Source organism: Drosophila navojoa, chromosome 5 (assembly GCF_054131105.1).
Source record: "Drosophila navojoa isolate 15081-1374.11 chromosome 5, UAZ_NAV_1.0, whole genome shotgun sequence".
Taxonomy (NCBI): Eukaryota; Metazoa; Arthropoda; class Insecta; order Diptera; family Drosophilidae; genus Drosophila; species Drosophila navojoa.
Window position 1 is genome coordinate 2,568,361 of NC_142893.1, and position 28,000 is coordinate 2,596,360.

The following is a 28,000-nucleotide window of genomic DNA, read 5'->3' on the forward strand; positions in this document are numbered from 1 at the left end:
AATATTTGTTTACAGTAAGTAACGTCTTTATTCAATTGCATTTCTTTTTTTCAGTTGTTTGTCATTTAATCAAATAATATTATAAATACATAAAAACTACAGCATGTTCTCATAAAATAATTCATCGTTTATCAACGGGAACTGTTTATTTGTATTGTTATTATTTACTTTACTTTTCGTGTTGTTTTGAATTCGATTTAGTTACAATGTTTCATCTACAGTTTGATGTAATTCGATTTTGCATATATGACTAAGTTGTATGCATATTGGGCCATTATATATTCGTATTATTGTTGAAATATTTTGTTCTTGTTGTTTATTTTGTTTGATTAACGATTCGATTTCCTTATCAACTAGAGACAAATACAAAGGTTATCACTTGAGTATGTCTAACAAGCTACTCGTTTTTCTTAAACTTTCATTCTTTTCCACTAAATTCTATATGCTTTCTATATATTGTATATGTGGGTTGTATATATATGCGTACTATATCATTTCATTATGATCTATAACTAGAGTTGGTTGAGTAAATTCAACGATTTGGCAAACAGTTTTCAAATTTCGCCGTACATATATAGAGGAGTTATATATGGACAGCGCTACCATCTGATAGGGGGGATAGAGGATGAGGACGTAGAAACTTGAGTTCTTAGCATAGATTTCTATAAATATACTGAGGGTATATGGAAAAGGCTGCTAACTTTTGTGTTTCTCTTAGTATAAATGCCAAATGTTGACTGTCTGGCAACGCTTAGGCTAGCAAGTTAGCACACTCAGTGCATAACTTTGCTATACTCGCAGATACCCTAACTATAATATATACTTAGGGTATACGTATAGGTTGCTAAATTAGTTATACTGTCATATTTTGACTATCTGGCAACAACTGAACTAGCAAAGTTTGCACAGATTTGGCAGTCTTTCAATTATACCCTATATAAATATACTAAAGGCATACGCAATGGCTGCTCTGCTTGCATTTTGACCATCTGGCAACGCTTTAGCTAGCCTAGTTAGCAGCCCTATATACCCTAGTCTTTTTTTTTTCAATTATTAATAGCTATAAACTATTGTTTAAAACTATAAGTTTGCTAAGCCACAGTATAACTTTATGCTACAGTTAACATAAATCGTAAACTTATAACTAGTTCTCTCTCTCTCTATATATATATATATAGTTCTATATTTAATGTATTTTTCAATGTAGTATCAAAAAAGAGCATGGCACCCATTGGGGAACAGAGTTCGTTGAGCAAGACGAGGTTAGCTTGAAAAGTTGAGAAGCTAACAAAAAAAAAAAAACACATGTGAATTTAAATAAAAACGAAATACTTCTCAAACTAACCTCGCATATATATAGTAGTTAAAACTAATATGACTAAATGCCTAAAACTTTGATTTTCAATTTGTTTTCTTTTGTTTTTTTTTGTTTTTTCCTTCACATCTTTTCACTTAACTTGATTTCGTTTCGTTTCCATTTCGTTTCACTTTTCTTTTAAACATTTTTCAAATAAAAGGCAACTCATGAACATGTTATTTCGTTATTGTTTTCAACAACATCTGCTTAGATCCAGAGTGGACCTATGGTATCGACTATTATATCGAGCACATCCTGGCGGCCCATTTCCTTGAGCGTCAGCAGCAAGGACATAATGCTGTTGGCATGCGTGATGGCTGTGGAACTGTTACCGTTCGAGCAACTGCTCGAGCTGCCCATGCCGCCGGCGCCCTTGCTGTTCGCCCGACACTCCCACAGATTGAGTATCTGCTCCGTGGGCGATGGCTTGGTGGCAAAGTACGCAATATAGCGATCGGTGCTCAGCTTCTTGGCCAACAGACGCCAGTCGCGCTCGTCGGCCCGCGGCGGGTCGAGGGCGGCGCATATCAGCCGCTTTGTGGCATGCGGCAGCTGGACAAAGTCCAGCACACAGCTCTCGTTCACATAGTTGCCCTGGCGATCGATCGAGATGGTTGTATTCGTTGTCGATGCCAGCTCCTCTGCCGAGCCGCACAGCTGCTGCTGTCCGGGCATGCTGAAGCTGTGATAGTCGGCCTGCTCGTGCCCCTGGCCAAAGTCCACGCAGAGCGCGTGCTGCTCCTGCCGCCGCACACTGAACTCGCAGTGCAGTATCGAATTGTTGCTCAGTATGTGCTGGTAGGGTATCGCATGCTCGTACTGCGCCGCCTCCAGCTCAGTGCTGCGCACGCGTATATTCAGATTCTGGCTGTTCAGGTTGAAGGCGAACACCTGACTCTCGCCCAGGTAGCTGCCGCCCAGCTTGCACTCGACATTGGCGCAGATGTCGCGGCTGTTGGGGAAGTCCTTGACCACATAGATGCGCAAGCTGCAGTTGGCGCTGCTCGGCGGCGTGTGCTGGCTAAATGCGAGCAGCTTCATCTTGATGGCGGGCTGCTGGATACGCGGCTCGGCCACGACGGCAAAGTGTCCCAGTTGCTCGGTCATTATGTAAACGGAGCTCGGCTCCAGCTGCACAAACATGGGCGTATTGATGGTCTCCTCGCCCACGGAGACGGCGCGTCGCCAGCTCACATTGAGATCGTCGTGCTCGCTATCCGCGTGATAGATGTGCACGTGCCACTGCTCTGGATTGAGCAGGCAGTGCGGTATCTTCAGTATCACGGGCTTCACGAAGCCGTAGTTGCGCGGCGCACAGTGCACCACGCTGCTGCACACGATGGAGCTGTCGGTGGCGCAGGCGATGCGACTGCACTCGTCACTCAGCAGCATCAGGGAGACGTGCTTCTTCACGTGCTTGCCAATCGCCAGCTCCGGCACAAACAGCAACAGCTCGCCGCCGTACAGACGCAGCTGTCCCCCATTGCTGCCCAGGAGCTCGTAGCTGCTGCTCTTCGAGGCGTTCAGTATGGAGAGCTTGGCGTTCATATCAAAGGTGGAATTAGCTGAAAGAGAAACAGAAAGAGAGAGAGGGAGGAAACTTTCAATTAGTGCCAGTTTGTCTATTGACTTGCTGTCTGTTACTCACAAGTATCCGCTGTGGAGGAGTCGCCTGTCTCGGATAGATAATCAGCGCTTAAATCATCTATAGGATTTGTGTAGCTGTGGGGGAAAGAAGACAGACAACCAAGAAGAGTTAGCTCAGTGTTTTCCATGTGTACGTACATATATGAAAGAGCGAAGTGTGAAGATGAGGGACAGAGGTATTAAAATTCTGCTTCATAATCTGTGTATTCATTGCATCAATCAGCGCAGTAAATTAAAAATCTCTAGCGAATCAACTAATCGATTATTATCGATAATAGTTAAGGGAGAAATATGTGTATAGAATATACAGGAATATGCATATGGAATTTATATTCCCTAGTGGCTCTTTTGTAGCGAACAGACGCCTAACGGACGGATAAACAAGGCTAAATAAACAGAGAATTTCTAATCCTTAATAAGTTCAACTAAGAAGATTATAAGCAATTAAGTTTCGTCAATCAGAAGGAGCAAATTCTCAAATGGAAATGTTAAGATAGATATAGCCATGCCAAAGAAGTAAGGAAGTAAAGTTTCTCCAATCTAGCAAAGTCATGGAGTCTACCATCAATTTCAAGATGGCTCCTTAGCCACTTTGAGCTTTACCTTTGCTAAGAATTATGTCTTTTATCTACATCAAGACTTTCATCCTTTAATCTATCCCCATGCCTGTCTCTGTAAAGGTATTGCAACTTCAAGTTTATTCCACATATATCTCAGCTAAAGCGTATCTACTTATATATCGAATTGTGCAGTGAATGCAATAGCAATAACCAAATACACTCGGTCTACGGTGGTAATCCGCTTTGCGGGATTAAGGCACAGGAATTGATCGAAACATTTGGGGAGAACTTACTTCGCTGCCAGGTTGGGCACATCGTAGTGGTGTTCGGTGACTCCGGCACAGCCCATGCCAACGATGTGGTCGCCGGGCAAATAACGATGTCCGGGATTGACATAATCGTATCCCAAATTGGCCGCCTCGATGTGCATGCGCATCTCCTTCTTATCGACAACGCCGGGCATATAATCCGCATCCATAACTGCAACAGAAAGCGGAAGCAGCATCAGCATCAGCATCAACTGATTCAATTGAGGTGAGCGAGTGACGGCGACTGCGACTTACCTGACCGAGCCATGTTGTAGTGGGGATTGTGACGTATGCCACGGCGGGCGCAGCAGATGAGCGCCGTGCCAAAGGCAAAGCAAACGGCGGTAATGAATGCCAGACCCAAGTACAATGTCCAATCGAAGTCTGTGAATGAAATGGGAGAGAGAAAGAGTAGGCGGGTGAGTGAGCGAGACAGAGCGAGAGTAGATGGAAGTTAAAGTTAAGAAAGTTTCTATAAAATTGCTGATTTTGATTTTTATACCCATTGCGGCATTGTTTAAGTGGGGTACATTGGTTTCTCACAAGTTTATGTGATTGTAACAAAGGAAATTCGCCAGGAAATGTTTGGGAGAGGCATGTATATTGCTCCTTGCTTCAACAATCATGTCTAAACTTCTTTGCAGTTTATCTGTGCGTCCGTCCGTCCGTATGTAATTCTTTCTATCCTTAATTCCTTTGTTCGTCCATCCTTTTATCTGTCCATCTGTCAGTCGAACTGTCAGTCTGCATGCACGAACGCTTTAATCTTAATATCTATAAGAGTTTCAGATTTGATCTGTACGTGCAGCTTCAGCATTTATTTAAGTTATCGATAATATTTTGAATTTTCATTAAAGTTTAGTAGAGACTTTGGAATACCTCCTGATGCTTTCTTGAACTAGTCTTCCGGGTTGCTCACTACCACCAACAAGCACTACAGAAGATTGCTTACAAAATCCTAGTAATCGATAAACGATAACCGATAACATAGGAATTCCTGCATTAGACTCATCCCAAGACCCATCAAATTTGCTCTATAGATTAATCTCAAGTCAACAAAAACCATATAGGAATTATAGTTCAGAGTGTGGGCTGTCTTCAGACATGATTCAGGGCATCTATCAGTCAGTCGCACCCCATCCATGCGCCCCAGCTCGACCACTCTCACTTGTATTAATCTGCGCCTTGGCGAGAGGGCCCAGTTCGAACTCCACCCAGTTCATCCCTTGATATTTGCCAGCCTCTGCCTTTGCATGCCAATCGCAATCTTTGTCTTTTGTATTTAAAAGGAATGTCTACGCAGAAAAGTTGGCAGAAACCAAGAACGCGGTCGCATCCAAAAACCAAAAACCAAAAAGCAAAAAAAAATCAACAACAACAATTTTTGCTGTTGCCATCATCAATCCAGAGCAGCGAAGCGTAGCGGTATCCATACCATTCCATTCCGTTCCGATCCGTTCAGTGCCCATTCCACGTATCTCTTCTCGGTTATGGCTGTGTATATGTCTGTATTTAATGTTTTATGTTTGTATGCAGAGAGCTCGCCCCCAAACTGGCGTCTATTTCGCATTATTGTGCGCTGCCCCCCGCAGTCAGCACACCCATACGTATGTATGTATGTATGTGTATACCCTATAAACCGCATCCCATACTCCCCCAACATTTGGCTCGCCATTGTTGTTACTCGGCTTTTTTCCGTTGCTGTGATTGTTGTCGTCATTGTTGCTGGCGCTGCCTGGAATCGCTGCAGCGCAAGGAATTACTCCCCATATATATATATATATATATATATATATATATTATGATTATTACACACACACACACAGGGTGCATTATACAATGTATGAAATGAGCAATTATATTCGCTGTAAATCAGCGACAGCGAGCTCGCATCGGAAGCATCCTTCGCTTCTCTGAATGGAGCCCGTTTTTCTACAACTTTGGCGAGTTTTTCTTGTGCTTTCCCTTTTCCATTTGCGCAGTGCATTTCGCATGCTGATTTCTCTCTTCTCCCTTTTTTTTTTTTTTTTTTAGACATCTCCTGTTCGGGACATCAAAAGCGTATTTGTCATGCTAAGAGATTAGAGCCCGTTCACATCTATATGTAGTATATATCTGGTACTTGCTGCTCCGCCGTCCACTTTCCAGCTGCCGGTCGCCACAATGGCCACATAATAAAGCCTCGGCAAAGTCTCAACTGTTGCAGCTAGCCGCGCTGGGCTACCGCCGGGCTACCCCAACGGATATTAGCCTCGGCTCCCAACAGCGACGCAGATCCACAGGCAAATGTAATAAAATGGAAAATAAGCCAAAGGCTCAAGTCAAAACCAACAAAGTGTCACTCTTCATTCGCAGAAACTTTTCAACAGCAATCAAATAACATAAAAAGTGGCCGTTAATTGCAATTGATCGAATAGGAATTACTCCTATAGTCCTCCTGTAGTCGTGTGGAGATATTTCAGAGAGAGCAAGAATAGGAAATGGGCGATATCAAAATTGAAGAATAGAGCATGACAGAGAGAGAATGATAGAAAGATATTTTTGATGCTACTCAGATCTTTAATCTCTATAAGCATTCCATGTTTTAGTTATTTATACAGGGTATAGGGCTCTCTTCAGTTAAAGCTCAAATATGGAGTATTTTCTGCTGCCCAATAAAATATTTCATATGAAACTTTTGGTAAGCATTTACAGGGTATTTGATAAAAGAAATGGCAGTAAGATTTTATACCTCTCAAAAACTCTTAACTGAAAAGCTTAGAGAACGATGCCTTATGTGGCCCGCTCTAATCCCTTTTAAACCCCGAATGCCTTTTCAGCATGTGAGCAGTGCATTTACTTTAAAATAAGAATAATCTCATAAATCTCTTGCAAACACTTCGCATGGAAAACTTTTTAAAACATATTCGCGAAGAGGGTGCTCTAATGAAGAAACATGCCTCTCTCTAAAAGAAAAGTTCAAGCTGCACGGAATGCGAAATTTAGGCAACACTAAATTGATTTCTTATAGCCTTGGTAGAGTTTTTGTCAAGTCTACAGGGTATGAGAGAGAGAGAGAGAGAGAGAGAGAATGAGTTGTAATGGAGACGGGAACAGTATTGACTTTTATGCCTTTCAGCAAGTCTCCTCTACAGGGTATACAGAGTACTCTTTCGAAGCTCCGTTCTATGTTTCCCATTTCACTTCTTTTGCCGTCCGACTCACCATTCATGCCCGTCTACAGGGTATATATACATATCACCCACACTCACGCACACACAGAAAGAAAAAAAATCCACCCGCAAATGTACCAAAGATGATGTGTTGAATGGTTTACGAACTTGCCTCTGCTGGAACTGTTCTGCTACCGCTCTATTCTGATCCTTTCAATTATACACTGTGACAGTCGCATAATTGATCCCAATGGACCGAACCAGCTAAGGCCCAGCCGACCCCCAACTCTCTCGCAGCTCCCAAAAAGGGGGCAAAAAATAAGAATCAGATTTGATTTGGGTTTGCCAATTGATTGTAAATCGTGGCACAAACAGCAACAATGACACGTCGAAAGCTTCAAAGTGGTTGCTAGAAGTGCTCAGAGTATTGGTATGGGAGTTGGAGTACGAATTAGAGTTGGGGTTAAGTTGGGCAGACTAACAGGGGAGGAGAGAGAGAGAGAGAGAGAGACAGCGCTGAATGATACTATCCTGAATGTCTTTGTCGCATGCCTAATTATGTGGCAAAAGTGCATAAACAAGAGCCATGGCTATTTTAATGGCTTCCAATCTAGGGTTGGCGATTGATTTAGCCAAGCTTGCTTAAAACTGTGTTGGATGCTTGTTCACGAAAGTGAAAGACTAACAGGGTATATTGGTTAATGAGCACAATATTTTGAGCAACTTCATTGATAAAGCGACATGGTAGGTGGGAAATGGTTAGATCTACAATCTAACTCTCAAAAGTTTTGCTTGGAAACTGAAATATATAATTGGATGATATACTCGAAAATTCCATATGGGTAGAACTACAGAGTTTGCGATTAAGAATTGCTGATTGACTTCTTTAATTAGACAAAAAATCATGGGTAGCTGCCTTCGTGATATTTTCAGCAAACGAGGACAATATTCCTAAAGTTAAAGTTCAACATTTCTATAGATTGATAAGGAATAGATTGATATATTGATTGATATATATATATAGATTGATATAGATAGGATTGATAAGATTGATAACGATGGGAAATCAAAAGATTCGCTTTTCATGGGCACTTTTAATCGGGAGTGACTTATGATCTCTTCTATAAGTTTACCATTTCAAAATTGAAAAGTATCTGTGTAAAAATATAAATAGATAGACAGATAGAGATATAAATAAAGATATAGGTAGCTTTTCTGTCATATATCATCCTCCTGAGAGGTATTTTATATGATTTAAGTCAATTAAAGAACTCAAGAAGAGCTCAATCAAACTTTAAAGAGAAGAAACTCTATAGTTGCATGTATAAATTACGAAAACTGTACATTGATGAAAGCATATACATATAAAGTCTGAAGCAGTGAGCGCGTATGCCGCAGTCAGTTAAACCCAACTTGCAGCTTGTTGTTGTTCTTCCCTGTCCCTCTATTTTTTTTTGGCATTTGGATAAAAGTGCAGATTGAGTGGCCTTTTCTAAAGTTGGGTGGTTGATTTATTTTAGCATTTTCGTAGATGCTTTTGGTCTGGGTGGCCTAGTGGGAGTAGCGGAAGGGGGTGTGTGGAGCAGGAGCAGGAGATATGCACAAACAAAATGCACTTGGTTAATTTCCCATTGTGACAATCAGCGCTGAGTGCTTAGCTTTTGTATTGTGTGTGGCCTGTGTTACGCTCTGCTGTCCGTCTCTCGTCTGGATTGTGTCTATTTGTGTGTGTGTGTGTGTGTGTGTGTGTGTGTGTGTGTGTTTGTTATTGTTTGTTGTCGGTAACTGTCTACTTTGTTGCTGACTGACTGGCTGGCTGGCTCTATGTCTGTTTCTGTTTCTGTTTCTGTTGGCTCTGTTGTTGTCATAAACACACTTACCATCCTTGCCAATCTGGCATTGCTCTCCACGGCATTCGGCCGTTTGTATATCCTTGCCGAGGCACAATGATTTGCCATATCCTGAGCCATCAGACTCGCCCTGGCTGCCGCCAGTGGCGCCATCATCCTTCCCGCTGAGTGCTGCTGGGCTTAGCTCGCCGGCCTCATCTGCCACATCGGCAATTGTGGCATGCGTCAGGCATTTTCTGCGACGCACTTGTATGCAATCCGCGGAACAGATGCTCCACTCGCTCCACGACGACCAGCGTGCCACTGAAAGATGAGAACACACACAGAGTGAGAAAGAGGGAGAGGGAGAGAGTGAGAGGGTTTTCAGAAATCAAAAGTCATATTAACATGATTTAGCACACATTTTCTCCGATGCCACCAGGCCAGCAATGCTCCCGCCGCACCCAAGGGCCATTTATCAAGGCCCCAAGCCCCAGCCCGCCAAGGATATGGATACATGGCATATGACTTATATAGCTGTAAGTGGATATTTGCTTTTGATGGGCCACAACATTACATTTTATAGCGCTGCTTTAGCTAATAGATGCGTTGCAATTATGCCACCTTTTAACTAAATGCAGCGTTTAGAATTTATGAGCCCATGGGGAAAGCTGTCGGAAAAATGCGCAGATACAGATATAGATTTATCTCGGGCCGCGCCCCCTTCTGCCTAACTGTACGTGTGTGTGTGTGCGTGTGTTGGTGTGTGTGAGTTAAAGTGATTGTCATTTTAATGTTTTTCTATTTTCGCATTTTGCTTTCAATTTTTGGTTTTGTTTTGCGTTGTTGTTTTTGGGGTCCGCAAGTTAAACAAAAAGCGCAAAATGTGCATGTTATGAATGGGTCTTGACTAGATATATATGCCTATATATATACATACATATATATATCGGCATTTGTCACTTCCTGTGACACACACACACACACACAGAAGCCAAAAGCAACCCCCAAGCAAGAGGCAAATTGTCTTGCCCAATAACACGTTTTTGCCTAGCCAGGCCAGGCCAGGCAGTTAAGTTATGTAGGACCAACTGAGACTGTGTGTATGTGCGGGTGTGTGCTAACGCATCCTGCCTGCCTGACGGTCGCCCCTGCTGTGCTGGCAGCCCCCGCTTCAAGGGTCTGCGCTGGCCAGACTTTGTTGCATGAATCAGACAGCGTAAATCGTGGTAAGTGATTTTTAAGTTGCTTCAGCGTCAACAATGACGTCACTTCTTCTTTTTTTTTTCTCGTTTGAAGAGGGCAGATTGAACACAGAACTATATCGAAATCAGCAACAGATATAGAGTGTATATATATATGTATATACGTGGGGAGCACAGCTGGAATGAATAAGTTTTTGGTTCGTTGACGCATCCGGCGCGCTCTGGCTGGATGCTGTTGTTAAGGGCCTTCGGCACAGTTTAACACAATTGTTTATTGAATTGTAAAGCGTGACCCACGACCCCAAGCCCGGGCGACACTCAACATCCCCCCGAAGCTTAACAGTTTTTGGCTCGTTAAGCATTTAAACTTTAAGCACAAAGCTAGAGCTGGAGCAATCACTGCTCTGACTTTTGTCACATCAAAACTATAGAGTGTAAGGAACCCCTTTTGGCCAAAACGTTGCCACTGCCACTGGCTGGCTGAACAACTGAATGAGATGCATATTGTCAGGCTTTCGTGTTCAACTTACTGCGCTTACTCGACGAAATGTCAAATCCATCAGCGCTCACAATTTGAGTGTCCTCTGTAGATGTTGTTGTTGTTGTTGTTGTGTGTCAGCGTAATCAAGGGCGTGGGTGTGGGCGTGGCAGGCGTAGGTAGTCAAGCATCAGCATCAGCAGTTGTTGAAGCGTCCATAAGGTTGACACGATTCCATGGGGATGAAAAAGTCATAAGATGAAAAAAAATAGAAAAAAAAAAATGTGAAGCAGCAGCGAAAACCGAAGCGAAATTTAAAATTAATTTTATGACACACTTTTCATTGGAAAAAAAGCCAGCACCACCCCCAGAGCCACCCAAACCACCCACTTGAAGTGTATTGCTATTGCTTCTTCAGCAGTCGTCCCCCCACCCACCCCACTCCCCCTTCTCACTCTAGCACTGTTGGCAGCTCCATTTGCCCCGCTTGTCAGTCAACAATTGCTCATTGCTGTGCCCGCTGTGAGGCTCTCCCTCTCTCTCTCTGTGTGCACTACAATACAATGTGCAATACAATAAATTTACATGAATAAAAGTGAAGAGTCTCAAACACATGCCGCCCGTGCGTCTGTCACAAAAAGCGCCCCCTCAGACCAAACAGCTCCACATGCAGGCCCAAAATCCCGTTCTGCAACAGCCATCCCCTTAGGCTCTAGCTCCATGGCTTGCCCTTGCCCCTGTCCCTGTCTCTGTCTCTGTCTCTGTCTCTGTTGCTGTCTCTCTCCCTCAACCTACCCCTGCCATTGGCTTTGCCTTTTGTCACCATTTAGTCAGCGCCTGATGACTGACTATGCCGCCAGCAGACGCCCCCAGGTCCATAGAAGTCTCTGCCCCGCCTCCTGTCCATTCCCAATCTATCCATCTATATATACGCATATACAGTTATATCTCGTGTGGAGATATCTGTCGTCGTTTCAAAAGGCAGCAGCAGCAGCAGCTACTTCACAATAGCAGACGCAGTCGAATGCGTGTTTAAAATGAAATACTCGGCGCTCACTCACAAATTTATTGGACTATTGTTTAAATGCGGGGCAGTGCGAATACCTCAGAAGCTTTGACCTGTGAAATTTTGTTGGTTGGCTCTCAAGTTCCCGGAATAAAATCAAATTATGTATTTAATTGCTATTAATTGAGTTGGTTTGTGCAATAATCATCTACATAAGAATATATGAAGATGTACATATATATGACCTTTTATATAAAATGTGTTCATCAATTTCAGTTTTTCTATAAAATATCCTTTATATTGAGTTATTGAGTTATTGAGAATAGTTTCTCCCTATATAAATGACTGAGATTATTTAATATTTTCGAGAATCATATAATCATATAATCAATAATCGCATAAGATTTTAAACTCATATTTGTTTCAGCATAACCTAAACAAATTATAATATATTTGTAATCTAACTAATGTATCATATTTTATTTATATTAGCTAACTAAACAAATTGCTCAATTTTTATATTTTCAGAAAGGAACCCAGATTCTAAAAGAAGTTATATATGGTAAGAAATTTATATTTCAATGCTATTGATACAAATTCTCGAGGAATTCTAAACCAAATGTCATTAGTTTTTAGGAATCTTTGCTTTCTGAAATCCTGAACTATATGAAATTAGTTTTTAGGAACTTTTGATTCATTGCTTAACGAAAGTACATAAGCATGCTCTCAGTTCTTTAACTTCTGCCCTAATATCTCTACTCTTATGATACCTAAACCTGCCTTAAGCTTGCACTTGATAAGGAAATCAACTCACTGCAACCTTAACTTCCTCATTTTCCCCATTTCCTCACTCCAAGTAGTTTCCACCTAAACAATAATTAGGTAAGTGTATTCCCGCTTCGTTTGACGACGCGCACTTTTAGCTCCTGCCACATTCTGTTGTTTCTTTTTTTGGAACGCCCTCTTGAACTTTTGCGGCGCAGTGCTTTGTGCTTTGTGTGTTGGACGGCTCGCAGCCTCGCAGCTTCGGCTCGTTTGGCTGGGTGTGAAAAATGTGCGTGGCTCACACACAATGGGCGCTATGCTGTGGGTGGTGTGGTGTGGTGTGAGGTGGCTCTGGCTGGCAAAGGGAGTTGTCAGTTCGCAGGGACTCAGGTGGCAACGCCCGCTGCCATTTAAATTGACAATTTTTGTTGTTGGCACTTCAATTACGGTTACACTTTAAAACGTTATACAACTCCCGGTTTACCCGCTCCCCGCTCCCCGCGCATTCTCACAATTTGCGGCTAACCAGAGGAAACGCAGTTTTCGGTTTTACCTGGACATGCGGCACAGTCAGCCGACTTTTGGATCTGCGGACCCGCACACTGTGCGCCGCCATTCAAGGGCATCGGATTCGTGCAGGTGCGCGTTCGTTTGCGTCCCTGGCTCGGTTTACCGCTACATTTGCACTCGCGCCAAGGGCTCCAGGCACTCCAGCCGCCATTTACTGTGGGTGGAAAACAGGAGAGACAGACGGTTGGTACAGGTAGTTCATAAAATATATATCGTTCAGCATTTACTGACCATAGACAATGAGTACGGCAGAGTCGGAGACACGTTTGCCGGCCAAGTTTTCGGCACTGCAGCTGTAGTTGGCCATATGATGCAGCGCCACCTGGCGTATGGTGAGCGTACTGCCGGTGACAGTGATGCCCGTATCACTGTCGCCAGTTACCAGCGCATTATTCTTGTGCCAACTGAGCTTCGGCTCCGGGAAGCCGCCAGGCGGCTCGCAATGCAGTTCCGCTCGGCTGCCCAGCTCCAGGCGCAGCGAGGTGGGCGACTGACCAAAGGACTTGCGAATGTCTGCAAGGGAAAGAGTTGGGTTAGCATTAGGGTACGTTGGGTACTGCAGCTGCAGGAAGTGGTGGTGGGAAAAAAAGCTAGTGATGGGTGTGTGTACGGGAAAGGATTGTGATACTAAATGAATGTGCTAGAAGATAGCCTCTTGCATACTACTGGAGCTACCAGCATGAGCTCTAATTAAACGATATCTAACATTAGGCTAATAGAATTGATGAACAAATATGAACACTCTCAAATACATTGATAGATCAAACTAGAATCGCATTTGCTTTGTGCTTGTTTCTCTCGATACGAAGTGGTTGAAAATGATATTCCATCTTCAGAAACAATAATATTTAACGCGACACGATTCGAACACGAAAAATGAATTACAAATATGAAAGGACTTGAACAAAATATGTGAATTTACATATACATATCTAAGTTTCATGAACACGATAGTGAATAGTTGAGTACTACATAGGACAAATATAGTACTGTGAATAGATCATCATGATGAGTATGAATATGAGTAGAGTCTATATAGTTCAGAGAGAGCTACAAGATGAATTTAAATACCGATACGATATATGTATTACTTAGGAATATGCACATTAAATAGCATGAAAAGCACGAGCACGAGAGGGATAACAAACACGAGCACGAATATAGATGCGAGAAACATAAAAATGTAATCTAGAAATAAGATATAAAGCGAGTCGAAAAAGTCAGGCTTAGCTCTGCTAGAATGCTCACGAGTTTCACGTCACGCTACGTTTAACTCTCAAGTACGACACGCGCCCATCTCTAGCTGCAACGCTCCCTTCCCCCTCAAAAAAATACTCACATGCAATATGGACCGTGGCCGACTGACTTTTGACCACGCCGCGCGACGACCACGCCTGGCACTCGCATTTGAAGGGCCCCTTGCCGAAGTACTCGTCGACGAGATCGCGATGTATGGTGGCGGTGACCTCCTCCATGTGCACACCTGTGTGCGGATCCACGTGCTTGTCGTGCGTCGAGGGCGGCGGCTGGGAGCTGCCGCTGCACTTGAAGTGCAGCTGGAGGGCGTGCGACGCCTTGCACTTGAGCACCGCCGGCCGATTCTTGACCACGAAGACGCTCTCGGGCTCGCTGAGAAATATGGGCAGTGTATTGCTGGCCTCGGCCGTATTCAGCTTGCCGGCATTGAACTCCTCCAGCAGCGAGGAGCCCGACACGGTGGCCGAGGCGGAAGTGCGACTGTCCTCGCTGCTGTTCACCGTCGCGTCGAGATTGAGCCGCTGCTGCGGCGCTGTCTGCTCGGTGGCAACGTCTTCGCCGTCCTCCAGCGAGGCGGAGTTGCTGCTGCCATAATCCAGCGGCAGCTCGCGACAGCTGGCCAGCCAGATTAGCTGCAGGCTGACTAATACTATAATCACATTTCCGGCTTTGCCTAACAACAATGACATCATGTTTGTTGTTACTTTCTTTTCGTTGATTCCTCGTTTACAATTCGTTGTCAGTTTCTATTTTTTTTTTTTTGTTATCACTTGTCCTGCGCTTCCTGTGCACCTGCTGCACCTGCTGCTGCTGCTGCTGCTGCTGCTGCTGTTGGTGCCTCCTCCTCTTGTGCTGTCTGCTAGCATTAGCTGCCTTTGGTTCAGGCAAGATCTGTAAAGTCAGATAAGAGAAATGCATTAAAGTAAAAATGTCTCTTAACGCAGCACGTACATCAGTGGCATTCCATTCTCGTATGTCAGCTAACACTAAACAGCTACAGCTCAACTACTTCAGTTCAACTTCTTCTCTGCTTCTCTGCTTCTTGCTTGCATGCAATTTTAGCCGCAGCGCATGTTTGTCAAAGTCAAACTGGAAAAAGTGTCCATGAATGGACTAAAGTGTTCATATCTTCCAAGCGAGGCGCACACACACACCGCAAGACAGAGAGACAGAGAGAGTGGGAGAGAAAGGGAGATAGCGAGAGGGAGGCAGCGGCACCTACAACAACGCATTTATAATCATTATGCCCAACGTTTAATTTGTTTCAGTCAATGCGACTGGGCTAATCACCTACTCCGGCCTGCAGCGCGGCACAGGAAGTTGTGACAGCCCACTCTATTCGAATGTTTTGATTGAGGAAATTGAGTTGGAAATGGGCAAGATAAAGTGAATCAAATCAAGGTTGTGCGCTAGCTTCGAGAAAGGGAATTTTCCGTTTAAAGACTGAAATTGTATTTGATTGGCATTAATCGAAATTGTTGAAAATAGATAGGTGAAAAGGTTTCCACTACATTCAACTCTATATTATAGAAAACTTAAAACTAAATTCGTATTGAAAGTTTGAACAAAAATAATGCGAGAAAGATCTTGAGAGTGGTTGAAATATTGAGCTAGAATTTCGATACGAATATATTGTATTATATAGAGATTTCGAATTTAGAGCTTTCCCAGTGGATAAAGAACTCTATAATATCTAGATCTCTAAGCAATACACTTAACTTACATTAAACGTTTTTTACTTCCTTTGTTCCTTATCAATTCCTTCATAATAATCTATATGCATGATTTGCTCATTAACTAAAAAGTTATTCAAAGCAATTCTTAGAAAGTTGATTAGAAAACCATTTGCAATTGATATATGAAACTGCTTCTACTGCTATAAATACTCCAACCATGACTCATCAATCTTTTGAGAATCTGAGCATATTCTATTCCATTACACTTTGTTTACATCTACTCGAAAACTCAATCAAGAAATCATTAAACACGAATCCAATGTAAATTTCTTAAAATTTACATCAAATATAGGTATCAAATGACCAAAGTAAATGTGAATATCATGTTGCATAAGAAGGGAAGGGCCCGCCTCTCAGCCATTAAGACACTTCAGTTCACCATCTTTTGTGTACGACATCCTGCGTTGGCAACTCCATCGATTTTCTGTACTGCCGCAACTCGAAAGTTTGTCATCATCAATCAGTCTATTAGGCCAGGCTAAGCGATATGCCCCAAGATTCTAAAAGAGAGGTGCACACACACACACACACACACACGCACAGCAATTGTCTTATTTGTTATGCAAGTCATGTGTCAAGTTCTACGAATCGCTGGTACCGAATCGAAATATTAATAACAGCTATGTATACATAAGTACTTATAGCCATGACCAGTGAGTGCGTCGATAGATAGATAGCTGGGGATGGCTAACCTCAGGCCCGCACCATTGCAGGACGTGCTTTGTGTGGGAACTGGCAGCCCTTTGTCTTTGGCTAGATAGGCTGAGCCCCGGCTGTAGCTACAGCTACAGTTCCAACTCCAGCCCCAACTTTGGAGTTTATGTGTTTGCCTTTGTAATTATGCATTAATCATGCATAAGTTTAAACTGAAGCCCACGGCGCACTCACACACAAACTTCTTTCTCTCTCTCTCTCTCTCTCTCTTTTTTACCATTTTACTGCTTCTTCACTTACGTTAAAGTTTTTTTTAATGCCTGCATATGGGGCTTCTACATAGTTAAGCAAGCCGATATGTAAATGTTGCGGAAATGCGGCGCGTTGTCAAATGTATTTATGATGGGGCCGAAAAACGCGAGCCGAGACAGTAGCCACGCTTGGCCATAACATATCGGGTAATAAGAGAATTAAAAGGAAATAACATACAAATATATATAGTATATATAGGGTGTGTGTGTGCATATATAAGAAGAGTTCTCCCACTCCGTTGTGGCTCTGCTAGCTCATCATCGACATCGTCACGAGCCTCATTTCTTTTGGTTTAAGCGCCTTTTATGCGTAATTCAATTGGATTTACAGGGTGCTTGTGGACACTTGAGTGTCTGTCAATATACGCAGGCATGTGTGTGTGTGCTGGTCAGATTATTATAATAGTATTCCCTACGGCACACACACACACAGACTCGGCCTTGTTTGTGTGCATTCAATTATAGCCAAATCTTGAAGTTGGTTATTGTTTTCGATTTGTCTAGACTCATGTTTGAGCAGGCTCTCTTAACACACACACACACGCACACTCATATATATATGTATGTGTATGTGTGCTCTATCTCTTTCATATTTGCTCTACTGCTTAAATAAATTAGTTTTTTGGTCAGCTAGGCATTCATTATTTAGCCTCCACACAAGATTACATTACATATAAAGTAAATCTATATAAATTTATATCTGGCTCATCTGATTGATTAAAATTTGTGCGTAATTGTTATTTGTTGCAGCTTCCTGTTGCAAATTTATGAGCATAATTATCGACTGGCTGCAGCCATTAAAATTGTGCGAACAACCTGCCAGCCCGACTCCTGCTGTCCGCTGTCTGCTCGTAAAGATTAATCAAAATGTGCCACATCAAAATCGTTAAATGCCAGATTCACAATTTCGATCGAACGCCGCCTACTCCACCTACTTCTGCGTACATATATACGTATACATATATCTCTATGTGTATATATATATATGTACATATATTGAGTGACTGTCTTATCAGACAGTCAGGCTGTGTACTTTGGCATATTGATGCATGTTTGCACATTCTAATACCCTGTAAAGTGCTTGGAGGGCTTAGAAGTGAAGCTTAGTTGCTGGCAAAGCTCACTGAAGGCTAAACTAATGATATAATAAATATATATATATTTACATATATCTATATATGTACATTTCTATATATCTGTTAGCTGAGTAAAACAGAAAGCTTAAACTTGGCTTGAAATTCATTTATGATTTTCAAATTTTGAAATTACATGACTCGACTATAGATATTTACATTACATATATTTTCTTAATGGCTTCTTAGATAGGTTCTGCATATAATGCTGTTGTTAAAGATATATTCTTTATGGCTTTTAATTTTTTACATATAGTAGAAAGACATCTGTCTATGGTTAAATGAAGCATAGAGTGGAATGAGATATATGTTTTTCTATAGGTAAAATTTGCAAGAATTGTTGTTATATCTATACAATATAATCCAAAGCAACCTAAAGAGATAAATAAAATAAAAGCTAGTTGATCATTTAAAATATATATATACATATATATTGATAGATATGTCTTTGCTTGCAAATAACTGTCTTTTACTCAAGGTCTGAGAAAGGCCTCAGAGAACAACTGATTAGATTGGCAGATATTAATAAGTTCGTTTAGATGATCAGAAGAAATTAAACTGTGTTTATTTGCTATATCTCCTTCCATTCTACTAAACTAAAGACTGCTTTAAGTTAGATTTAAAACAAATTTAACTTTTACAATTGTTCTCTTGAATATGTTCTTGATATCAATCTTGCGAACTATACCATATGATATAGAACATTTGATATGCCTTCATTAAAACTCACTTAATACAATAAAAACTTTTGCTAGGGAGTACTCATTCACTGATATTTAATACTAAGGAACCCCTAGGAATTATTTTATAAACGGTGATTTTCCAAAGATTCCCTCGATTTCCAGGGTAACTGCTAGTCAATTAGACAAACAGCAGCAGTAGCTGACAAATGCACTTGTTTTAAATAGATTTTTAATGAACTGAAGTAGGCCAAATGGATTGTGTAAAGCGCTTATCAGCGGCATTTCATTGTGTGTGCACTTTATAATCGAATGGATTTTATTTATTGGAACCGCAAAAGACATAAAAAAAGCGAAAGAGGGTAAGAGATAAAGAGAGAGCGGTAGGGAGATGAAAATATCAGCAAGGCTTTGCATTGATTTTTGGCAAAAGAGGGGAGACTGACAGACAGAATGACAGACAGACAGACAGACTGAGAGACAGACGGACAGACAGGGGCTTTAGATTTATGGCTGGATAGTAGAGATTGCGTGTGCATATAATCATCTTATATTGTGCGCTGCGAGGGCAGTTCCGCCTCTGAACTTTGGCGGAGGAGTTTAGTCAATGCAAGCTGACTGGCTGACTGGCTGGCTGGCTTCCTAGTCAGCAGATAGTGGAAGCAAAAGGCAGCAGCTGAATGAATGAATGAAAGATTGCGTGGGATAATCGGCGTCGTATTCAATTTAATTTCACAACTATTGCGCAGCTTCTTCCTGTATACATATAGATATATATACGTGACTGTGTGTGTGTGTGTGTGAAGAAAAGAACTTTTAAAACTTCCCGCACCACAAAAGCAGGAACTGAAGATTGGGGGAGCAGCCAGGCAGCCAGGCAGCCAGGCAGGCAGTCAGACAATGGCAGCAAAAACAAGTGAGCATTCTATAAAATAATTGATGACTGACTGACTCAGTCGGTTGGCAGCAATAATTTTTATGCCTCTCTACAGCACTTCAGATTCACACACACGCACACTCGTGCACACACTCGTATACTAAAATCAAATGCCACTCGAAAATTCAGCGGCAGTTGCTGTGCGACGCGCCTTGAAGATGAAGCCAAATGCTGAAGTGTAGCTGGCAGATGCCGCTGCTTCAATTGCGTGTGACTTTACCACTGAGTGTGAGTGTGTGTGTGATGGAACGCTGTGCGTGTGTGTGTAGTTATGTTGTACAATCTCTGAACATCTGTAGCACAAATGAAATCTTCAGAACTCAAGGGACCGTGCTGCTGCTGCTGCTGCTGCCTCTGCTGGTTACTGTGGCAATCGTTTGCCTCATGTGGAATTCACATGTTGCGCATTTTGCCCACACACACACACGCACGCACACACACACTTGCAGAGTCATAACTGAGCTGCTCTTTAGCTACTATAAAGCCTAGCTATTGTGAGTTTGCCTTTTAATTTCCTTCATCTTGTTCTCTTCGTTTTTGGGCCAGTCTTGTAATCAAACAATTAAAGATGATTTTAATTAATCTATTTATAAGCGAGGCACAAAGCCTCCCTCGAAAATATTGTAGCTGTGCTGTGAGGGTTGACAGCGACAACAACAACAACAACAACAACAGCTTGGACATGGAAAACGACAACGACAACAACATCTTTAAATTAATTAAGCGTAATTGTTGTCGAATTAGAAACAAAAAGTTTTAGGCCATGAATTATGCGCCCGCGTATCTAATAGATACATAGATACATGTGTTGTAACAAGATACAATAGAATAGATAAGACAGCACACACACACACACACAGAGAGAGAGAGAGAGGGGGACAGAGAGATAGTTAGACATGTGCATGCAATAAGCAAATTATTTATTATGCCACATCTGAGTTAAATAAGTGGAACAGCAAAGCTCACAACGATGATGACTCTTATCGTTTGTATCTCATTAGAAAAGTTTCAATCTAGCTGGCAAAGTTTGTTGTTTGCCGCTCAGCTGCTGCTGACCATCTAATTGCAGTGGGCGGGGCAAAACTTATTCGGCACACACTCCATGGAGGCCTACTCTAATAATTTATGATGCCGCCTGGCGCAAAACAAATCGATGGCAAAACCAACGGCTGCTGGCAGCAACACTCAATGTGAAGACATTTCGCCTTTTAACTGCGACGATAAATTAAATGGAAATGTTGCAAATGCCGAGACTTGAATAGAGATTGAATGATATAAATATCTATACATATATATATTGACTACGTATATATTGAATATAAATAAAGGCAGCCATCAGTTTGAGTGAAAGCCGAGCCTTAGAGATTGTAAGAAATTGTTTGCCAAGTAATTCTTTTAAATAGTCTCAAAGCAATCTTGATTAAATGCAAACTGAGTTAAATTGAGCACAGTGTTAAGTGAAACAAGTAAACAAAAATAACTGTTAAAGTTAGTTGAAGATTAGGCAATAAACTGCACTTATTTAAAATGAATATGTGGATTAATAATTTAAGACTTGACATAGATTTAGTTCAAGAAATGGAAACAGGCATAAAATCTAATAAAAAATCTTGAGATATAAAACAAAAATAATATTATCTTTATTAAGGCATTATATTATATATATTTATATCTTCAATTTGTTATAAATTATAATATTTTAAAACTTTTTTTTAGATTGCCAAAGGAATACGTTTATAGAACAAACTTTCTGCATATGCTTTAAGTCCAGCTTTTAGTGTAAACAATCTTAGATTCAAGACTTAAACTGAAATGAAGTCTACTTAAAAATCATACTGAAAAAACAGAGAACATTTATAGTCTACTCAAAATATTTATTTAATATAGCTAACTGCATTGCAATCAATACCAACAATGCTAACTCTAATCTAAGGTGAATGAAATATGAAGACTAGATAGTTCACAAAGAGTCAGTTTATAAACTCCAACAACTCCAACCTTCTTTGTGCTCACTAATAGATTTTCTTTATTTTCTCTCCCCCTTCAATTATTTCTTGTCAATTTTAAATGCAAAATTAATGATTTTACTTAGCAGAATTAATCTGCCTGTTGCCTTTTCTCGCTATCTTCAGAATTCTGAAACAACTCTAGATAGGTATTTCCGCCTTAGCTAAGGTCAGCTCTGACAATTTCTCCAACTTTCTACCCTTAATACGCTTAAGTTGCATGCGCAGATAATGGACATACGGTAACTCACAAATTGATCAACGTTGCATGCTAATGCCCATTTCCATTTTTCCCTAGATAGTTGTACCCGATACAAAGACCACAATTTATGATGGGCTATCCGGCTACCTACCTTTCGGCATTCGGCATTCGGCTTTCGTCTGTTTGAGCTAGACAAAAGGCAGTTACGCACCTATTTCTATTTCCATGTAGATCGATGATCGACATCTAATCCAATGTTAAGTCGCAGGCGCTGAGCCCGAATGCCCCTATACCTATAGATGCCTGTAGATATCAGATGCCTCATGTGTAGGTAGCTGTTGCCGAGTTGTAACATGCGTTTGGTTCTTAGGTCTTCTTTCTTCTTCGGCTTTTGGGGGCTCTGCTCAAATGACAATTAATCACCGCAGGAGTCGAAAGATGTTCGATGGCTCATGTTCGCTCCTACCGTAGCCGTTCCCATTCCCCCTCACAATTCAATGCTCTATCCCTGTCCCTATCCGTATATCCCATGGACATGGTTCCCATGCCAATAGACGCTGGCTTGTCCTTAGACCCGAACCCTTGTTTCACACACTGAGCAGGAGGTGGAGTAGAACAACAGCTGTAAGCTCTAACTTGTACAGCAACCCCTAAAAATTATGACTAGCCTATGTGTGAGTGTGTGTGTGCGTGTGTGTGAGCGTGTGACTTGGAAAGGGTAACAGCTCGCGTAAATTGTTAAAAAATAAAAGCAAAGACCAAATATCAAATGCCAGAAAAAAAAACACGTAAGAATTGTGCAGTCGGGTGGAATTGACGGCTTGATGCTTGCTTGAAGCTAAAGCTATGAAATCATTTACAGATCAGTTATAGAGAAATTTAGTGATCCAACTGGAAACCATAATGATCTTAAAATGTGGTACATGGAATATTTAAGTATTTCTCGAATTACTAAGTTTATGAGAGAAGAAGAAATATCAAACTATAGAAAAATATCTAGTGAGCCCAGAGCTTCAGAGTCTAAGGCGTAAGATTCAATGGCCTTGAATATAGGAATATATAGTTTGTATAGTTTCTCTTAACTGGCTTTTAGATTTGTCACACTCCCAATCCCATAAGAAACTCCTATATATAGATATAATTGCCTCTGTTTCTGTATACCTTCCTCATAGCAGTATAAAGTCTCAAGGCTCAGAGATTATGTCATCCCATCAACAAATATGCCCCATTTCTTCACCAGCTGAGCGGGCATAAATTGAAACATCGCTCGTCGCATTCAAATTATATTCATTGCATTTTTGTCAAAGCCTGAGAATTATTTTGAATGTCGCTGCTGCTCGTGGCAGTTCGTCAAGCTGTCAATCTCTCAGTGCGTCAGTCCGTCCCCCAGTCACTCAGTCAGTCAGTCAGTCAGTCAATCAGGCACATTGAAAAGGGCATCATTATATGCCAATTGGCGATTGTTTGTTGCCCACTCGTTAGCGACAGCGCTGCATACGAGGGTCGCCGCTGGAGTACCCGCTTCTTAATCATATATAATATTATCCAATTGCAATTACTTTGGAAATTAGTCCAACAATTACTAAGGGAGTTTCGACTTTACTTTTCGCATCAATTGATTGATTTGTTTGGCATTTGATGTTTGTAGGGGTTTCATGAGATAGTTCTTTATTTATGGTGGTTCATTGGTGTTAATCCTAGTGGAAGGAATACGATAATATTATGTAATCGACTAATTTGGCAACCGATGGGTAATTTGTGCTTTTCGATTTCGATTGGTCAATGATCGGAGATCAAAGTTGAACTTTTCGTTGAATTCTCTCTTTGACTATTTAAGAATACAATTTGAGAGCCCTGCAGAAGGGAGAATATTTTTAAAAGTCAAAAACTTATTAAAATTTTGTAATACTTAGTTAATAAATTTCCATAATTCATTTCCCTCCTTTCTACATTAATTTATGCACAAATAATACCATTAGCTTCCTCTATTGATACATCAAAGATATTTTCACTAGTTAAGCTGATCCCTAAGTAGTCTATATATCATCTCGAATATCGTATATAATGCCAAACTCAAATAAACCATATATTACTTATTAATTTACTAATTTTCTGCCCATATTCAATGGAACTGTGACTAATCCTTAGAAAATTTATAGATTTTTACAATTTTTCCAAATGACTTTAATTACTTCCCAGCCAAAAAAATAAATAAAAATAAAAACCATTAATAAGACAAATTTTTCATAGCCAAAAATGTCAACTCGAAAGATAGAAAATAGAAGAAACAGCAGACGAAACCTATTTGTATCCCATTGACTTTTGATGTTCCATTCGCTGTGCGCAGTTCTCAGTTTTTATGGTGCCGCAGTTTTATGGGCACCTTGTTTGGCCCCGAGGTCTAGGTGATATCATGGAAAGAACATTTTTGGATATGTTGATATGTGGGCGCTTAGTCAACGGGCAACCCTCGCTTCCAAGGGGGGTTGGTAATTGCAACACGCATTTGAATTTCGAATTATGTATTTGAATAACGGTTATATGCCCAAAAATTATAACTGTAATTGTGCGAGTGTCGCCAGTGCTTGTGGCATGTTGTACAAGTTGTTGTTGTGTTGTTGTTGTGCGAGTTGTTGTTGCATCTTTTTATCAATGCATTAAGTGCCGCCGCCGCCGCCGTCGCGCACTCATTATGAGGGCTTCCCCCTCAGCCCTGCCGCCTCCCTCCCTCCCTCTTCCTCTTCTACTGCTCTCAGCGACCCTCGCGCTGACAAGAACAACATTCAAAATATATTCCATATACAAATACACATGCAGCAAAATCGTAAAAAAAAAACAAATAAAATAAAAAATAAATAAAATTTTTAGAGTTTTAAATGGGAATACACGCTAGACGACTAAATACCCTAGCTAGAGTGAACATTGGGCATATATCTTAATAGTATGCAGATAAGTTATACATCATATAGTACCTTTAAGAGTTTCCGAACGTTCATAGGGATTCCATTTATGAAAGCTGCTTGCTAATCCATGAAAGATTTTACTTCTGCATGATCGAATTATGGCTTTAATTTTAAGAGCATAAAGCTTGATACGCATTTCCAATATATATAAATATATAAGAAGTCAGCAAATCTAGCCATTATAGCTATGGATCCATAGTATGTTACGGCATATGCTAGCAATTGCTTTACTACTAGAAACTCTAATCATATTCTGCTCAGTTTATGCTCAAAATATATTCCGAAATTTTAGAGCACTGTGTTTAATGAACCTTGTGATAATAATGTTCAGCCTCAATCAATGTACAAGTACCTATGTCAAGTTGTCAAGGATAGAATGAGAGCTAAGACTCTTAGAGTTTGATAAGAATACAGCAACTGCAACTGCAACTGCATTGCTGAGGCTGATGAAGAGCTCATAAATATATGTACATATATATAAACGCATATACATATTTGTATTTCCTTTAAATAGTTCAAAGTTCATTTCGTGACAATATTCAAATACCCTAGGCAAGTGTATTTCAATGGGGAAGAAAAAACTAAAAATGAAATCTAAATAAAAATGAAAATACACGCTGGCGTTCAAAAGGGCACGCTTTTCATAATAAACATTAGCGCTACGACCGAATGCCAGTCCGTCCCTCTGTGCCTCTGTCCTTCTGTCATTCATTCAGTCCGTCCGTCTGTCCGTCTGCTCGTCTGTCAGCTGTACGTTGCGATCTGTGCGACCCGTGCGAGCGCCTGCCTAACAGCCAACTCCTACTCTGCCTGCTCGCCCCCTCTCAGCCTGCAGCTGCTCTCTTCCCTCTCCACTCCTCCTCCCTCTCTCACACTTCTCATGGTTCGCTGGCGTCCGTTCTGCACTTTTGTTTGTTTGTTTGTTTGTGAATTGGTCGTCTTTAGTTACACTTGAATACGTTTTGTGTGTGTCCGACTATGTTATGTTAGTATTAATGTGTGTGCTGTGGGTTATGGCAGTTGGCTCTGGCAGTTGCTGCTGCAATTGCACCCGCGCTGCACTTCACCTACTTCGCTTGCGCTTAAAAATAGAATTGCATACTTAGCGGCGCAGGAAGCGGCCTCTGTCAACGGCTGTAAACCCTTTGCAATAGCCCAAGCCTCCGCAACCCCATCCCACACACACACACACTGCCCACAACATTACACTTGAAGAAATGATGGAGTCACTGAAGTTGACTTTGAAAGTATTTAAAATTGCATTGGAAAGATTGAATAAATAATTGACCAATGAAGTAAATGTCCAGCTAATTCAGTTTTATCTGTGACTATTTTGAGTTTTGGACAATAGAGACATTTCGCTCAGTGTAGAGCTCAGTTGGCTTTTGTCTTGGACACAAAAATAAACGAAGAAACTTTTGCTGTCCAAGTCCAGGCTGGGGCGTCTTATTATAGCTAAGCTTGTCAGCTACTTACGCGTTGTGCTTCTTCTTCTGCTTATTCTTCTTCTTGATGTTGTTGCTGTTCCTCCTTCTGTCGTCGTCGATGTTGTTGTTGTTGTTGTTGTTGTTATTTGTAGTCTGGTGCAGTGCGACAGTGTTGGGCGTGGATGTCAGCAGCGGCCGCTTATGAGTAAACATGTATCCAGTTACACGCTGTTATTGTATGCAAGTGTCCTGCGTATCCTTTTCCGTTTTTGTATTTTTAAAGCCAGCCCGAATTGTGTCGCACACACACACACTCACACACACGCTCTCTCTATCTATCTGTCTAGGTGTGTGTGTTTGCTTGGGACATCTGTAACCTTATCGCCTATACACTTTAGTTTTTGTTGTTTTTGTTTGCTTTGCGTATCCTGTGCTTCAATATATTTCATATAGTCGCTGCCGCCAGCTGCCTATGTGTGTGCACACATACACATACAGGAACACAAACACAAACACGCACACTCGCACACTTATCAATATACATATTATGCATTTAATTGAACACTTCACATAGTGAAGAACGCACGCACACAGACGCGCGCGCTCTTTCGCTCACGCACACCGTTTCAAATATCCTGCTGGTGCTCAACACACAAAATATCAACAACAACTCAGCAGTGCGGCATTGTTATTGTTATTGTTATTGGCTCGCTTGCTGTCGACACGCACACACACAAACACACGCGCGTACTTTATGCCTTGCTTCGTTTTCCCGCATAAAAACCGTTCGATCTCTTACGCGTTTTTAGTCGATCTTACGTTTCTGTTTCACTGCGCTGTCGCGTCGCTGCGTGCGTTCACATTGACGTTTCGAATCGGAATGAAGTTGCGCGCTCACTTGTAGCAGCCAGCAGCCTGTCAACACAATCACACACACACATATACAACGTAAACGCGCGCTCTCGCTCTCTCTCATACAGTACGTGTGTGTCGTATTCTCTTACGTTGCGCTCTCAGTGGCGCTCAGTTGTGCAGTTTCACAGGCAGCATCCCCAGTAACGGCAGCGCGCGCTCTTGTTGTTGTTGCTTTTGCTGTTGTTCCTGTTGGAGCTGTGTTGGCATATGCTGCAGGAAGTGGAAGTGGGCAATGAGCGGGCAGTGGCATGACAGAGGCAGAGCTGTTGCCGTTTCGGCTCTCCCATCGCATTGCTATTTTGTATCTTCTATTTGATATAGTTATTTTTTGTTGTTTTTCTTTTACTTTCTGAAGTGTGTGTGTGCGCTTCTAATTTTACACACGAAATTCCAGAGATGCTTTCATATTTTCCGTTTGATGATTTATTTGACTGCAGCGGCAATTAAAGGCCTTTTATTTCACTTTTTATCAACTGCATTTCCCATTGACATTGACGACGAGAGCGAGGGGCGCGTGTTTTATTTATATTTTTGTTGCTGCGCGCACCCACAACACTCACACACACGCACACATATATAAGCACGCACTCGTACGCACACACCTACGCCAGTAGACTTTTTGTCTGCCTTTTCACTTTTTGGCCTTAGCCAATTTTTTGGTTGGCGGCTTTGAACTTGTACAATAAGCGCACATCAACTTAATTAGCTGCAATTAATTTATTCATTATTATATTGCAGTTTTTGTGCTGTTTTTCACGTTTATTCTTTTGTGTTGTTTGTGGAGCGCATTCCAATGCCATCCGTCAGCAGCAGCAGCGACTCCAATCAGAACCTGCTCCTGAAGTTTGCAGCATCCAACTGATACGACACACGAAGAGCCTTTTAAGGCGGCATCTAGCGGC

At 41.5% G+C, this 28,000-nt stretch overlaps 1 protein-coding gene across 2 annotated transcripts; it reads right to left on the bottom strand.

Annotated features, from left to right (window-relative positions):
- Window positions 1–987: 987 nt before the first annotated feature.
- On the bottom strand, window positions 988–27,970 carry unc-5 (netrin receptor unc-5). Of its 2 annotated transcripts, XM_018104288.3 has the most exons (10): window positions 26,233–27,969; window positions 14,217–15,025; window positions 13,109–13,390; window positions 12,861–13,031; window positions 10,589–10,642; window positions 8,905–9,177; window positions 4,128–4,256; window positions 3,858–4,044; window positions 3,006–3,079; window positions 988–2,922 (listed from the first exon to the last, which is right to left on the bottom strand). In XM_018104288.3, the coding sequence occupies exons 2-10, from the start codon at window positions 14,824–14,826 to the stop codon at window positions 1,565–1,567; spliced, it is 3,138 nt and encodes a 1,045-aa protein (XP_017959777.1). In that variant the 5' UTR covers window positions 14,827–15,025; window positions 26,233–27,969; the 3' UTR covers window positions 988–1,564. The 2 variants fall into 2 exon arrangements, with proteins under 2 accessions (XP_017959777.1, XP_089118716.1); XM_089262590.1 differs by lacking the exon at window positions 10,589–10,642 and having other exon boundaries at window positions 26,233–27,970.
- Window positions 27,971–28,000: the final 30 nt, after the last annotated feature.

What these genes read in the sequence shown, in the direction of transcription:
- unc-5 (XM_018104288.3), bottom strand. Translation starts at nt 14,826, where the DNA reads ATGATGTCATTGTTGTTAGGCAAAGCCGGAAATGTGATTATAGTATTA. An exon ending in TGACTGTGCCGCATGTCCAG is followed by an intron (nt 10,643 to 12,860) that starts GTAAAACCGAAA and finishes CAACATCTACAG; the next exon opens with AGGACACTCAAATTGTGAGC. An exon ending in GTGCCCAACCTGGCAGCGAA is followed by an intron (nt 3,080 to 3,857) that starts GTAAGTTCTCCC and finishes TTTCCCCCACAG; the next exon opens with CTACACAAATCCTATAGATG.